We start from the raw sequence: 13,661 nt of genomic DNA, 5'->3' as shown, positions 1-13,661 counted from the left end.
AGCAGACGGGTTGTTCTTAAACACTTTCCTCCCGTGATGAGGGTCTATTCGGAACATTTCTTGGTAACATTTGCAAGCTTAAATTCACTCCAGCATACACTGGTCAGGCTTCTCAGTGTGTGGAATAATTGACATTTGTTGGTATTTGCAGGGAGAATCTATGTAAATTCACTTTATGTACTGGATGTACTGTAATAGATGTAATCTGATAATAGACTGTACTAAGATGCAAAATTTCTATAGTCACATGAGAAAAAAACTTAAGTAAAATGATTTAAAAAGACAATAACCTGAACCTCCCTCTAACCAGACGCTGGTTTTTACCCAGAAGTTACTTTTTTGTGAACACGCAGAGAGAAGTAAACAAGGCCTGTTGGCTTTGGCATGGACAGTAACATTACCGCTGCATGTTTGGGTGAAATATTGTGCAGGTGGCAGCTCCAGACTTCAGCCACTCACACATAGATGATTAAAAACCTGTCTGGGTAAGAGGACAAACATGTTTTAATCATGTTTTGGTAAGAGGGGCCCCTTAAAGGACAGAGATGTGTGTGTATGTTGCGTGTCAAGCTGGAACAAAGAATCCTGGAATCAAGTTGCAGATTCAGCAAACCAAATCGACTTTGCATCCCATCCTCAGCAGAAAGAGGAATATGTTAGTGACAATGTAAACAAGAGGATCCGTGCATTCACACCGAAAAATGCAAAGACCTCACTTCAAGGACAATGGCTGTATTATTATGAGAGTAACAGACTACATATTCATGAAGCCTTTACACAGCTGAAATACACAACACACTGTTTTACTCAAGGGGAAACTGGCCCTGAGATTTATATGATGCATTTAAATTGTGACCTAATTTAAAAAAAAGCTCCCACAGTAGCAATCCGTCTAAATATTGCTGAAATACTTCATGATTTTTGACAGATTCTGCAGGAACTGGGGAACGATAAGATGTGGAAGGGGAAGGAGAGGGGTTACTGTAATAGATTCATTGGAAAACATTTGAATCAGTTAAAAGCATTGTAAAAAAAAAATACAGTAATAAAAATTTAATAAGGTGTCGAGGGAGAGAAAAGCAAAGTTGGCACAAAAATAGCATTTCAGCTGTTCAAGGCGAAGAGCATTACAGTGCTAGTTCATGAACTCTTCACCCAAAAGCTTAAAAACCAGATAAACAGACAGACTCTGCGTCCACACCACTGTGCCATGTTCTCACAACCTTTCGGTGGCCGTGGCTTCCTCTAATTTACTTGTCTATTTGCATCAGGGTCTAAGTTCTCCTTTCTCCCAACAACAACAATAACTGTACAACCTTCTTTCCTTTTCTCTCTCTCCTTTCCCCCCTCTTTCTGCATAAAAAAGTGTCCCATAACTGTATGCGCACTGTCATGTCAAATTGCCTCAGTAAAAATATCCCCAAAAAAACAACAAAAGATAAACAACAACAAACAGACTTTAACAAATATCAGACTTGACGTCCAAGAGGAACAAATTGGTTACACTGACCAACAACAACTTGGTTCCTCCGATAACTATTGTTATCGGAGGAACCAAGCCATTGTACGATGGATCTGCGCGCGCGCGCGCGCGCGCGCGCGCACGCGCACACACACACACACACACGCACACACACACACACACACACACACACACACACACACACACACACACACACACACACACACACACACACACACACACACACACACACACACACACACACACACACACACACACACACACACAGGTAAGGTCAGAGAGAGTCTGCTTCAGGCCGGACGTGCTGCACAGATCACATTATACAGGTTAAAATCACATCTCAGGGCTGAAACTCATTTGGTACTTCCCGTGAAACAGCAAAAACTGCAAGAGCGATGACCTTTGCAATTTTTTTTTCCTTGTGGGCTTGTGTGTAGGCGCACAAGGGGGAGGGGGTGGTGACCTTTCAAGAACCATTACGACTCTGGTTCCCAGTCGGCTGTCTCACTTGCCCCGGTTGGTGACCCTGCTTGCTGTGGGAGGAAGGGCCAGCCTTCAGGCAGCAGGGTTGATAAGCTGGGGTCAAAGGTGACTCCTGGGGCGTCAGACCTCCCTAGCGAGCGCAGGAATGGTGCCAAGGCCCAGGTCTCCCTCCAGCAGGTTCTCCTGGTGCTCAGAGTCAGTGACGTGTACCTGCTGGTTCTCTGCCGCCTCCGGCTCTGCAGTGTCCTTCGCCGCCTCAGTCTCACACACACACAGCTGCTCCTGACCCTGAAAAGAAAGCGGTAAATGTTACCTAATGACCACTTACTAAGTAGTGTGTAAATCTGTTAGCACAAGGGGAAACCTTACCTCAGAGGCGTGCTGGGTGCTGAAGAGTCTGGCCAACCGCCCACACCAGCCTGGCAGAGAGCCGGTCAACGGAGGACCAGAATGTGTGAGAGCTGGCTTTAGATATCTGCAACCTTGTTAAGGCCCGGTGACGTGTCTGTGTGGGTGTTTGTGTGTGTGTTTCAACTTCAGAGGAGGAGAGGGGGAAATGTTTATTTTTTGGTCAATGCCAAATCTTCCCACAGGCCATTGAGTCACAGTTGTAATAATTCTAGCAGCACGGTACACAAGAGGCCTATTTGATTATGAGCGAAAATAAGCGGCGATGATGCTTCACTGATCTGTTTTACGGGCCTCCTCAAGATTCTGAAAGTCAAGGAGTCACGTCTTAGTTTTATGTGATAAGCTAATTGTGTTAGTTATGGGCCAGACAAAAGCTGGTGCGAGACAGAGAATGTACAGAATGTTGGCAGCGGATCGGAGAGGCTGAGTGAAGCTGCTGACTGGATGTCTCAGAGCCAGTGAAGCTCTCCTGCCTCCCCTGTGTTGTATACAGTATGTGAAGGAGAGCGTATTGTCAGCAACTGATTATCGCTGATGATAACCACCTGCCAAAACAGTCTATTTATTTAAAACTAATTTATTACTAATAACTAGCTAATGTTGAAAAAAGTAGCCCCTCTGCTAGCGCCTGGCTAACTGCGTCGCTACTTAAACGATGGCAGATAGAGACATACCTACTAGCTAGACAGGAGTTAAAGTTGGAAGTTAAATCAATATTTTCCATTAAGCATGAACATAATGTACAACACGGTTAACAGGACATCTTTAGGGATGTTGATGTCTTCTCACTTTCCATTTTGAAAGCATGATACGCTACAAAGCTGGTTTGTAGCGGCAATGCTAGTTTGTAGCCAGCTAGGAGTTGGTGGTGCATTAGCGCTCATTGGACAGAGGAATTTGACTTTGTGGAAAGAGCAAGATCTGTGGTATGTTTGATATGCAACGACAAAATTGCATCGATTAAAACGGACAAATGTAATGCGGCACTTCGATACGCGCCATGCTTCATTTGCATCGAAATATCCAGCTGGGGACAGCAGGAAAATGGCATGCAAAGAGCTACAGCGAAGACTAGAGTGCAAACGGGAATTTTAGAGAATTTCGTGAAAGCACTAATCTTTCCAAATTTATCACGCATCCACACAAGTGTACAGTGGACAGAGTTGACCCTGAACTGCATCTCCGGGGTATCCATCAGAGACTTTGAGCTGGAAGTTGCTGATTGGTATTAATGATCATGAAGGCGGTGAGGGATCAGCCCAGAACTACACGGGAGGTAGTTCTGGGCTGGGAACTTGTTAATGATCTCAAGGCAGTTGAGACCGCAGTCACCAGGAAAACCATTGGTAACACACTGCGCCGTAATGGATGAAAATCCTGCAGCGCCCGCAAGGTCCCCCTGCTCAAGAAGGCACATGTACAGGCCTGTCTGAAGTTAGCCAATGATAACTGAATTATTCAGAGGAGGCTTGGGAGAAGGTGATGTGGTCAGATGAGACCAAAATCAAGCTTTTTGGCATTAACTCGACTTGCCGTGTTTGGAGGAAGAGAAATGTTGACTATAACCCCAAGAACACCATCCCCACAATCATGCATGGAGGTGGTAACGTTATGCTTTGGGGGTGTTTCTCTGCTCACAGGACAGGACGACTTCACCGCATCGAGGGGAGGATGGATGGGGCCATGTACCGTGATATCTTTGGCAACAACCTCAGCTAGGACACTGAAAATGGGTCGTGGGTGGGTCTTCCAGCACGACAATGACAAAACATAGGGCCAAGGCAACAAAGGAGTGGCTAAAGAAGAAGCACATTAATGTCATGGAGTGGCCTAGCCAGTCTACGGACCTTAATCCCATAGAAAATCTGTGGAGGGAGCTGAAGCTTCGAGTTGCCAAGCGACAGCCTCGAAACCTTAAGGATTTGGAGAGGATCTGCAAAGAGGAGTGGACCAAAATCCCTCCTGAGATGTGCGCAAACCTGGTGACCAACTACCAGAAACGTCTGACCTCTGTGCTTGCCAACAAGGGTTTCTCCACCAAGTACTAATTCATATTTTGCTATCAAATATTTATTTCCCTCACTCAAAATGCAAATCAATGCATAACTTTTATGTGATGTGATTTTCTGGATTTGTTTATTGATATTCTGTCTCTCACTGTTACCATAAACCTACCATTAAAATTATAGACCGTTCATTTCTTTCTAAGTGGGCAAACTTAGAAAATCTGCAAGGGATCAAATACTTATTTCCTCCACTGTATGGCCTACTTAAAAAAATGCATGCATAAAGTTGCATTCAATTTTCTTAAATATATGGCTCACAAGGAAATACATTTAGACATATATGGCTTTTTCGGTTCTCCCAGCCAAAAAGATACCCCTGATCTAGAACATATTTAACCTTAGAAGCTCCATATTTTATACGGATATCACATATAAGTGTTCATTTTTTAGGTTTGAGTCTCTTTAATGATCCCAGTCAGTGAACACATGCCCCAAGTTAACTATATCCAATGTTTCCAATTTATTTTGACACGCAGATTTCCTCGCTTCCAACTGGAACAGCGCAGCACAATGGCATCAGGCCTCTTTTTCAATTATCACTGACATATGATGCATCGAATCATACTGTCAAAACAATAAACCTCTATGCACTTACGTTACACTCGATTTCCTCCTCTTGAGTTTTCCTCATGACTCCCACACAAAAAAAAGTAACACTGTTATCACGGAATTCCAGTTATAAAACAACACACTGCCGAGAGTTTATTAGTCACGCAGGCTATCGGGCCTGTGCTATTTTTATGCCAGATTGTTTAACTGACCTTTTTCGATATACATGTACCAGCTCTTATCTGGCAGCTGGCTCTTAAATCCAACTGCGGTACAAACAAAGATGTTCTCAGAGAGAGTGAACACTGGTGAGAGCAGAAATCCAGAGGGCCACATACAGATCCAATCTATCGTAGCCACTTATCCCTTCCTCGCGTCTTATCCTTTTGTCTTAGTCCTGCCCACTAAATGCTGTACAGAGGGAAAAGATTCAAACGAAGACATACGAGGACAAAGGACCTTGAGAATACACCTACAGAGTCCATTGTTATCGTGTTTCCTGATAACAGCAGAGGTCAAAATTTGCTATCTTTACATACAAATGGCCAAGCAACAACGTGCAAACCCGAATGTGGATGCAGGACACAGTTACAGTGGTGGTCAGTGCTGAAAAATGGAAAACTAAAGGAAACCAGATGTAAATTTTAAGGTCCAACTCATTTGCAAAGAAAAATGATTCACCTAAACTCACCCATTCCTCCGTCCAGGCCAGATTCCTACAGTACAAAGAGACAGAGATCAGGTGCTTATTTGTGCCGCATCCTCTCCCTTACATCAGTCAAAAACGACTTCTGAGAGACACCACTTGGATTATTAATTCCACTTCTGCACAATCACACTCACACAATTCGCTCTACCTTTGAAAAAAGACAAAACAACACTTTACTGGCACCATAATAATTTTTTGGATGGGTCCAACCTTTGTGTGGACCCTGTAATAAATAACCTGGGAACTCCAGGTGCCACACAAGCAACCACACTCGTGGCATAAGCACAAAACAAGGTGCAGGGGGAAAAATTATCTAGTATGTTACTTGGCAGGGTTTCTTAGATTCTGGGGCTGTTATCAGCAAAAAGCAAAGGGTGGCAATTATAGGCAGTATTCTGCCAGCTAACAGGATTTATTTATAAACGTCGTGGAGACAGAGGAAGAAAAGGAATTGGAATGAGGAGGTAAGAGCAGGAGGGGTATAATGACTTCCCGGGGACCTGCAGGAGTGAGTTGTCTTGGTGTTCTTGTCGGCGTGCTGTCCTCCTGCTCCATGCCAGCATAATGCAAGACAGCGATGGTAATTATAACTGCTACAGCTGATTTCTACCTCACACTGGCGTAAGGTTGTGTGTGTGTGTGAGGCGAGCAGACCTGCTGCTGCTTCCGCCATCGTCATTACTTCCTCCCTGCCCTTAATGTCACCTATTGCTCTCCTCCAATACAAAAACACATGCGGCTCTTCACACACACACACACACGCACACGCACGCATGCTCGCACACACAATACAAAATTGACTTCATTAAAGGTGTCTGTGACATAAGTAAGTGCTTATGCTATGGAGGGGTTTTGCTTCCCTGGATCCCTACTAGTTTCAAGCTGCATTGAATATAAAGCTGTGCGTCCTGTTTCCTACTTGCCGTATTCCCTCTATGCATCAGCTTTGACAGCTGGGGGTTTGCTCTCATATTTGTTTATTTGTTATCCATGCATTGATGCTCAATCTTAGATTTAGTTAGATGTAAATTTCGGCATTTGTTGCACGCTATGTCAGTTCATGGCGAGGAGGCTGTTTGTCTGCAGTTTCAATGAGTGTGTGGTGCACTGCAATGCAACAACAGGAAAATAAATCCCTAATCAAGACAGGCCATGGGAATAAACACACACCAAGGCTGTAATCAAGAGCTTTCAGTTGCAAATTTCGAAAAACATTCCAAAGTAATCGCCCGACTCTGTCATTATAATGTATAAAGTGCACGCTCGCCACAAAAATAACAATTAGAGGAACTTGTTGAAGCTCCATAGAATGCAAAACGGTGACTAAAGGCTTTTTCTCAGGCAGCGTAAATACAAAAGTAATTACATTATAAACTCATCTCCTCTACTCATCTCCACCCTTTGAAGACGATAACAGTGTTAATATGTCGGGGAGAAATTACTCAGTGAGCCAAATGGATGCATGTCTCTCCCCCATACTCCAGCATCTGTCCTGATGCTTGCATGTGGAGGAACGAACGGGCGGAAAAAGTGGCTGACTGGAGATTTTCACGCTGGATACGAGTGTTGTGTAATCCTTCAACATTCTTGGACCTTATCCAAAGTGCGGCGAGCGATACAATGATTGATAAACACTGGCCTGTAGCGCATTTTACCAAACCCTTTCATTTCATACTCACATCTTATATTAATACACTCAAGCGTTAAATGAGTATTCAGGCAATGGCGGCTTCGCACTTGCAGAGAGAGAGGGAGCGAGAGAGAGAGAGGAAGAGAGAGGAGGAGAGAAAGAGAGTCCATAATGTAAAATGAGCTTCCTTACCAAGCAGCAGGTCATGAGGCCATTATGTGGAAAAATTGAATTATGTTAAACTGAAGTGCTGATAAAATTCCATAGTAGACACACAACTGTATTCTTCTTCTTGAGTGATTCTGCTCACGTGCAATCAGGTGATCATGTGCTTACATATTTGGAGAACATATGAGATTATAGCGCATTGACTGACAAATCCATTGTTCACCCACGAGCAGCGAATGCAAGTCAAGTGGAGCGGTGAAATTTGTTTACTTTGCATTGTTTTGTTAACATCACACGCACATGCAAATATACCTGTTTTGTGTGTGTGAGAGCAAATGTGTGTGTGTGGTTGTGAGAGAGAGAGAGAGCAAGCAGTGAAAGGATACTTGTAATCCAGACGGTGCCACAAGCCCGGCGTTGTGTCTGGTCTCCCTGCTGTGACCTGTAGACCATGAGAGAACCACCGTTACCCATCGACACACAAAGACCTGAGGGCGGCTCTGAACCATGCCGGATGGAAATCCCGAAAACCTGAACCGGTGGACGGTCAGCGGGGCCATATCCAATGACCTCCAGGCCCCTGTGCTCATACAGGACCACGCTGTTCTCTAGAAATACAAAGTCTGTCCTGCCTCGCTACCTCCCTTCAGTAAGAACAAGTCCCTGTGCGGACCCCCGCCGCGGACAGGGTTACTTTGAACCATTTCCATAAGAAAGAGCTTCACTGAATTCCTTCCTTCTCCGGCCCTTGTCGGCCATGCTGTCTGTTCTCTCTGGCCCCCCTCGGGACTCGCGATGCCAATGTGCTGTACGGGCCGCGTCCCATTCACAGGGTGCAGATAGGAGTCAGGTTAAAAAATAAGAGGATGAAAGAGAAGGGGGGAGGGGGGGGGGGGGGGGGGGGGGGCAGACGTGCTCAGGAAAATCAGACGGCCTCTGTGCCAGCTGTGATGTGCAGCAGCATACTGACATTCAGCAGGAAGCAACAGTGCATCCGCCTCCTAAAAAGCCTTTTTACTTTGATGTCACAGTGTGTTAAAACGAGCAGCGCAGGTAAGATTAAAGGATGGAAACATTATGTGAGAGTGGGAGAGCAGGATGCCGGAGTACATTTTGGTTCCTTGTCGTGTACAATATTCACACACACTGTTAAGAATGCACTATAAAGTGTCTGTCTTTGTCTCAGTTCAGTCCCACAGCACATTTGCAAGGATTATAAATAGACGTCAAATAATGAATTTCCATTATGATTGCCGTCGTCTCGGTTCTCTCGCTCGCTGGCTGATCAGGTAGCTCCGCGCGTACGACAGAGAACGCTATAATCAACGCGAGTCATCAGCAAACACAGCTTGATACATGCAAAAGAATCACTTTATACGAGAATGTGACTTATTACAAAGTGAAATGCGCCTTAATCATTCAAGACAAAATCTATATGTTAATATCACGGCGCGGCGGCGGCGTACGGGAGGAGAACATTCCACCAGACGCAGCGGTGTTTGGTGTCAATTTGTCAGCACAGGGGTGAAATCATTTCAATGTAACGACTTAACGCTGAAATATGAGCGAGTAAAGGTCACAGATTCAACATTAATTTCCTGTATTAGCGCCAAATTTTGAAAACACATTTGCATATTTCTTGCGTTGTGTAGAGGGATGGAAGTGTGACTGGACCAACTTCCGCCGCCATTCTTCACTCTGTGACTGGAACACAGTGCACCACCAGGCACAATTAAAGATATTAATGGCTCCGGCCTCTAATGACTTTTAGTTTTTGTAATTTGGCTCATGACTCACACCGTGTTTACCAGTTCATACCTCATATTTATGCGGCTTAATTCATTGTTCCTGTCTGATAGGAGTTTACTCTACCCTGGCTGGTAGACGAACCTCAGGAGGCTCCGAATGGTTCACACATGATGAATAATACAGGGGGAACTTTTCCTCATTCTCTAAGAGCCAGTGAGTTGTTTCTCTAATGCAATTTGTTGCTTCCTCCTGCTTGTTGTTTTGATTTTACTCTATGTATCAGGAGGACCTTTCGAAATTGAGCACCAAAATAGACGTCTGATTAATGTGAGTCACAATAATCTTCTGAAAAGTTCAAATTCCCGCAAAATGGACGCTCAGGCTCACACTTAAGTAGTTCACATTTGTACTACAGTAGAACAGCACGCTTCCGAAAATGTGAGTTACTTTACACGTTGAGCAGATGAAACACGGATCACTGCACGGTAACGAGAAGGTGTGTTACCTCTGGAGGAAGCTGGTCTGGACCTCCGTCTGCATCCGCCTCCACTCTGCAGAGAGAGAGAGAGAGAGAGAGAGAGAGAGAGAGAGAGAGAGAGAGAGAGAGAGAGAGAGAGAGAGAGAGAGAGAGAGAGAGAGAGAGAGAGAGAGAGAGAGAGAGAGAGAGAGAGAGAGAGAGAGAGAGAGAGAGAGAGAGAGAGAGAGAGAGAACAAAGGAAACGTTCAACACAACAACGATGTAATAAATGACACAGAGGTTTAAGCAGCTAAAGTGAAAGTCAATGGGGGAAGGCGGAGCGGCGTGATCGTGACCTTTCAAAAGGCTCCCAGAAAATCGGGCCTCGTCGTCCAAATCGTGCCAACAAAATGCCAGACGGCTTGGACACACACACATACACACATACACACACACTTGTGATAAAAGACAAACAACGCCGCATTTATGACTGGGCGTTTATGGGGCGATTATTACCCTGGCGACGGTAAAGGGGATGAAGGTGCCGTTGTTTTATGAAGTCTGATGTTGTGTTTTTCAGTATCTGTCCTCCTGTCTTCCTCCATCTTCCCCTCTCTGTTTCTTCAACTCCATCTCTGTCTCGCGTCCTCCTCCCTCTCCGCTTCGCCACATTACTTTTTTTTACGCTCCGCGCCGTCTTGACCTTTCGGATTCGTTCTCCTTCCATCCTTGCTCTCCTTCCGTCCTTCTTTCACACTCTGATCACTCTTCCTGTTGTTATCACCTCCCACCTCCTCTTAATGCTACTTGTTCCTCTCCTCCTACCGCCATCACCTCGTTTCTCTCGTTAGCTTCCACCCACTGACACCTATCCCCCTCTCCCTCTCGTTCTTCTTTCCTGTTAGAGGAGAGATGAAGGAGGGGTGCGAAATTGAACTAAAATTGCATGGGGACGGGGCACCTAAAGGGAGGGCCTTGTTGAAGAATTGTCTTTATGATGCCTAGTTTATCAGGGACTAGTCTGCAGCCAGGTGTTTTGGTGCAAAGGTGCAAAGCATTATGGGACGGCGGGGGGCAGGCTGTGACAAGCAGCCGAGCATAGCCTTCAGCTGGTGGGATGCATTCCATGACGACAGGCTCTGTCACTGAGCAGAGCTGATAGAAAGAGGAAAGGGCAGATAAGGTGTGAGGGAGAGAGACAGAGAGGGGGGAGGGGAGGGAGAGCAAAGGGAAAAGGAGGTGACGGACGGGACGAGGCAAAGGGAAAAAGGAGAGGGAGGGGGGGGGGAGATGAAGCGCCGCCGCTTTACCTCGAGCGTCCGCGGCGGGCAAGATAGTTTGCGGTGACATGAGAGTGACAGGATGAGTAGGTGCTGCTGGTGAATATGTGCGAGAGGGAGAGATAGTGTGAGAGTGGGTGAGTGAGTAAGTGAAAGATTGACTTGGAGAGAGAACAAGACAGGAAAGAAGAAGAAGAAGAAGAGGAGGAAGAGGGTGGCAGTCGCTCCCTCTCTGACAAAGAGATAACGAGGCATGTTTGGCGAGTAGGAAGACAGCCTGGCGTGTGTGTGTGAGTGTGTGTGTAGAGGAAAAATACTTCTGCTGTAAGCCCATCTGCTCTGTGACCCCCACATTTCCCAGCATCTCGCTCCCCCTGTTCTCAAACAGGAAACGCTGATCTGTGACGCCAGTTTGTGCAACTGTAAGACGAGTAATGTTTTAGTGCACTGGGGGGACGGGCTGTGTGTGTATGTGTGTGTGTGTGTGTTTGGGTGGGGGGGGTTGTTCGGTAAATAAGCTCAGTGTGAAGCTCTTGTCACACCTCGGAAAAATGCCTCCGGCTTTGTGTGAGAATGAGTGGAATCCGGCGGCTCGGAGGAGGAACACGGGGGAAGACATTTTTCGCGGCGGCACAGTGCGATCGGGAGAAACCTTTGCGTTCATTCGCATCCTCCTAAGACAGCGGAAGCCAGAGGAAAAAAGCCGAAACACACACCTCCACTTTATTTAGATGTAATAGGGAAATTGCAGCCTGTGGCACACACACACACACGAACGGCCATGGCAGCAGTTACAGCAGCAGCAGCGGAGCCTCTGTTGAATCAGGCTGCCACTCTGTCATCTGGGCCTCTGTGCTCCATCGTATCTCAGACCGTCATCTGCCGAGCTCCACCGAGACCAAAATATGGCTTGGACGCATTCCAGTACAGAGCGGATTTGTGCACAGGGGCTTTATTGACAACTCACATGCGAGGCTTATGGGAAAATGTTGAGAATGAGAAGAAAAATATTCATACACACACATGCACACACACATACACACACAGATGGACCAGCGAGGGAAGAGCCCCCCCACGCACCAGCTACACACACTAATAGACGCCTACTTACAAGCTAAAACTGCTCGTCCTAAGCCGAAAATGAGTGCTGAAGCAAAATAGCGTCGCCTTTCAGCATGTGTGTGTGTGTGTGTGTTAGTCTGTAATGTTGTTATCAGTCTCGGCTGACAGGAGGAGGCTGATAAAGACGCGCTCAGCTGAGGCTCCAGGCACCGAAAAACACAGGAGCCACCAGAGAGGACAACAGGACATCACAGAAATGTCAACTATCTACACACACAGACACACACACAAACACACAGACACGGGCGCTGATGTGTGATGCATCTCCGCACCTCGGAGGCGTTCTACAGGTACTCCGCAGCTGCTTTCAAGCTCCGGCAAAACATTTCCTGAGCGTTCTTGCCCTCTTGAGGTGGAAATGTTTACATCAGACGCCAGCTAATAAACATTCAGATGAGTTTCAAAGAATACGAGTTGAGCATCGTGGACCGCACAGAAGTTATGACACCCCTGCCTCTACTCCACTCCGCTCTACGCCATTTCCTCTCCTCCCCCGTCGCTCTGCCAGAGAGAGAGGGGATGAGCCAGAAACAGAGGGGAGAGGAATCTCAGAGGGACGCCGTGGCTGAGTCTGTATGTCATCCTTTCCGCTTCCTGTTTGCAAATCCCATGCGGTGCCTTTCCTCACCGGGGGGACGGTCTTGCCTCCACATATCAACGCGGAAACGCCTCACAAAAGAGATTTCACTTCCGACAGCGAGGCCCTTCGCCGCTCTCTCCGGTAATAAACGAAATCTTTCATCTATAAGATAAGGGCGGCCACATGTGACAGATACTGTATAGACCCCTACCACTCGTCAGGCATGAGCTGTGCTGCAAACCACACACGCCCCCACACACACCCTCAGCAGTTACGAGTCGATAAAACACACGCCGGCACGAGATGAGCTGCCGTCTCCAATCGCCGCAAGTAACGATCCACGCGCAGACGCAGTATTTAGGTCAATCTACTGAATCCTTACAACCAGAGTCCCAGTCTCTCTGCAGCTTTAACCCAAATTTCACATCACTTGAGCTGGTGTAAAAATAAAATTGGCAGAGTAGCACACGCGCGTACGCACACGCACACGCGGTGCATGTTGCTGTGTGGAGCCTTTACATAACGCCATCGTGCTCGGCCTCAGAAGTCATGAATAATGTGCCGTTTTATCAAGTCCACCAAAACTTTTTCTTCCTCTTTTTTACATTTTCTTGCCGCCCACGCACCAGATGCCCAAATATCACGTTTAGTTTTTCTTGTTGATTAGTCTTTGAGGTGCAGGATGACGGTGGAAAACAAGTGAACCGCACAGGGGGGATTTGGTGCCAACTTGGACGTGCCGGCAACTGATGATTCCGAGCCAAACTCCTCACAAAATCAACCACAGTCATCGCGCCGCCATTGTGCTTTGTTGAAAAGCACCTCTGTGATAACAACACTTACAAGGCAAATGTATCCAAATCCTTGTTAGTAGGAGTTAAAAACGAGCGATCAACCACTTATAAATGTAGAAAAGGAAAGGTTTGGTTTAGCTTGGTTCAGGTTACTAGTTGATTCGTAATGGAGAGATGCCA

General features: G+C 46.3%; 1 protein-coding gene across 1 annotated transcript in view; it reads right to left on the bottom strand.

Annotated features, from left to right (window-relative positions):
• Window positions 1-726: 726 nt before the first annotated feature.
• LOC143006682 (sodium/hydrogen exchanger 9-like) overlaps window positions 727-13,661 on the bottom strand; it is a 51,705-nt gene continuing 38,770 nt past the window's right edge. Inside the window, exons 13-16 of the mRNA XM_076157924.1 lie at window positions 9,754-9,799; window positions 7,886-7,941; window positions 2,336-2,441; window positions 727-2,254 (exon numbers count right to left, since the gene is read on the bottom strand). Coding sequence (XP_076014039.1) covers window positions 2,087-2,254; window positions 2,336-2,441; window positions 7,886-7,941; window positions 9,754-9,799 — 376 coding nt within the window. The 3' untranslated portion in view covers window positions 727-2,086. The remainder of the gene's footprint in view (window positions 2,255-2,335; window positions 2,442-7,885; window positions 7,942-9,753; window positions 9,800-13,661) is intronic.

The sequence above is a fragment of the Genypterus blacodes genome, unplaced genomic scaffold, assembly GCF_046128005.1.
Source record: "Genypterus blacodes isolate CSIRO-AG114 ecotype Tasmania unplaced genomic scaffold, CSIRO-AGI_Gbla_v1 ptg000076l_1, whole genome shotgun sequence".
Lineage (NCBI taxonomy): Eukaryota > Metazoa > Chordata > Actinopteri > Ophidiiformes > Ophidiidae > Genypterus > Genypterus blacodes.
The sequence above is the reverse complement of the archived record's forward strand: the minus strand, read 5'-3'. Positions and strand labels throughout refer to the sequence as shown.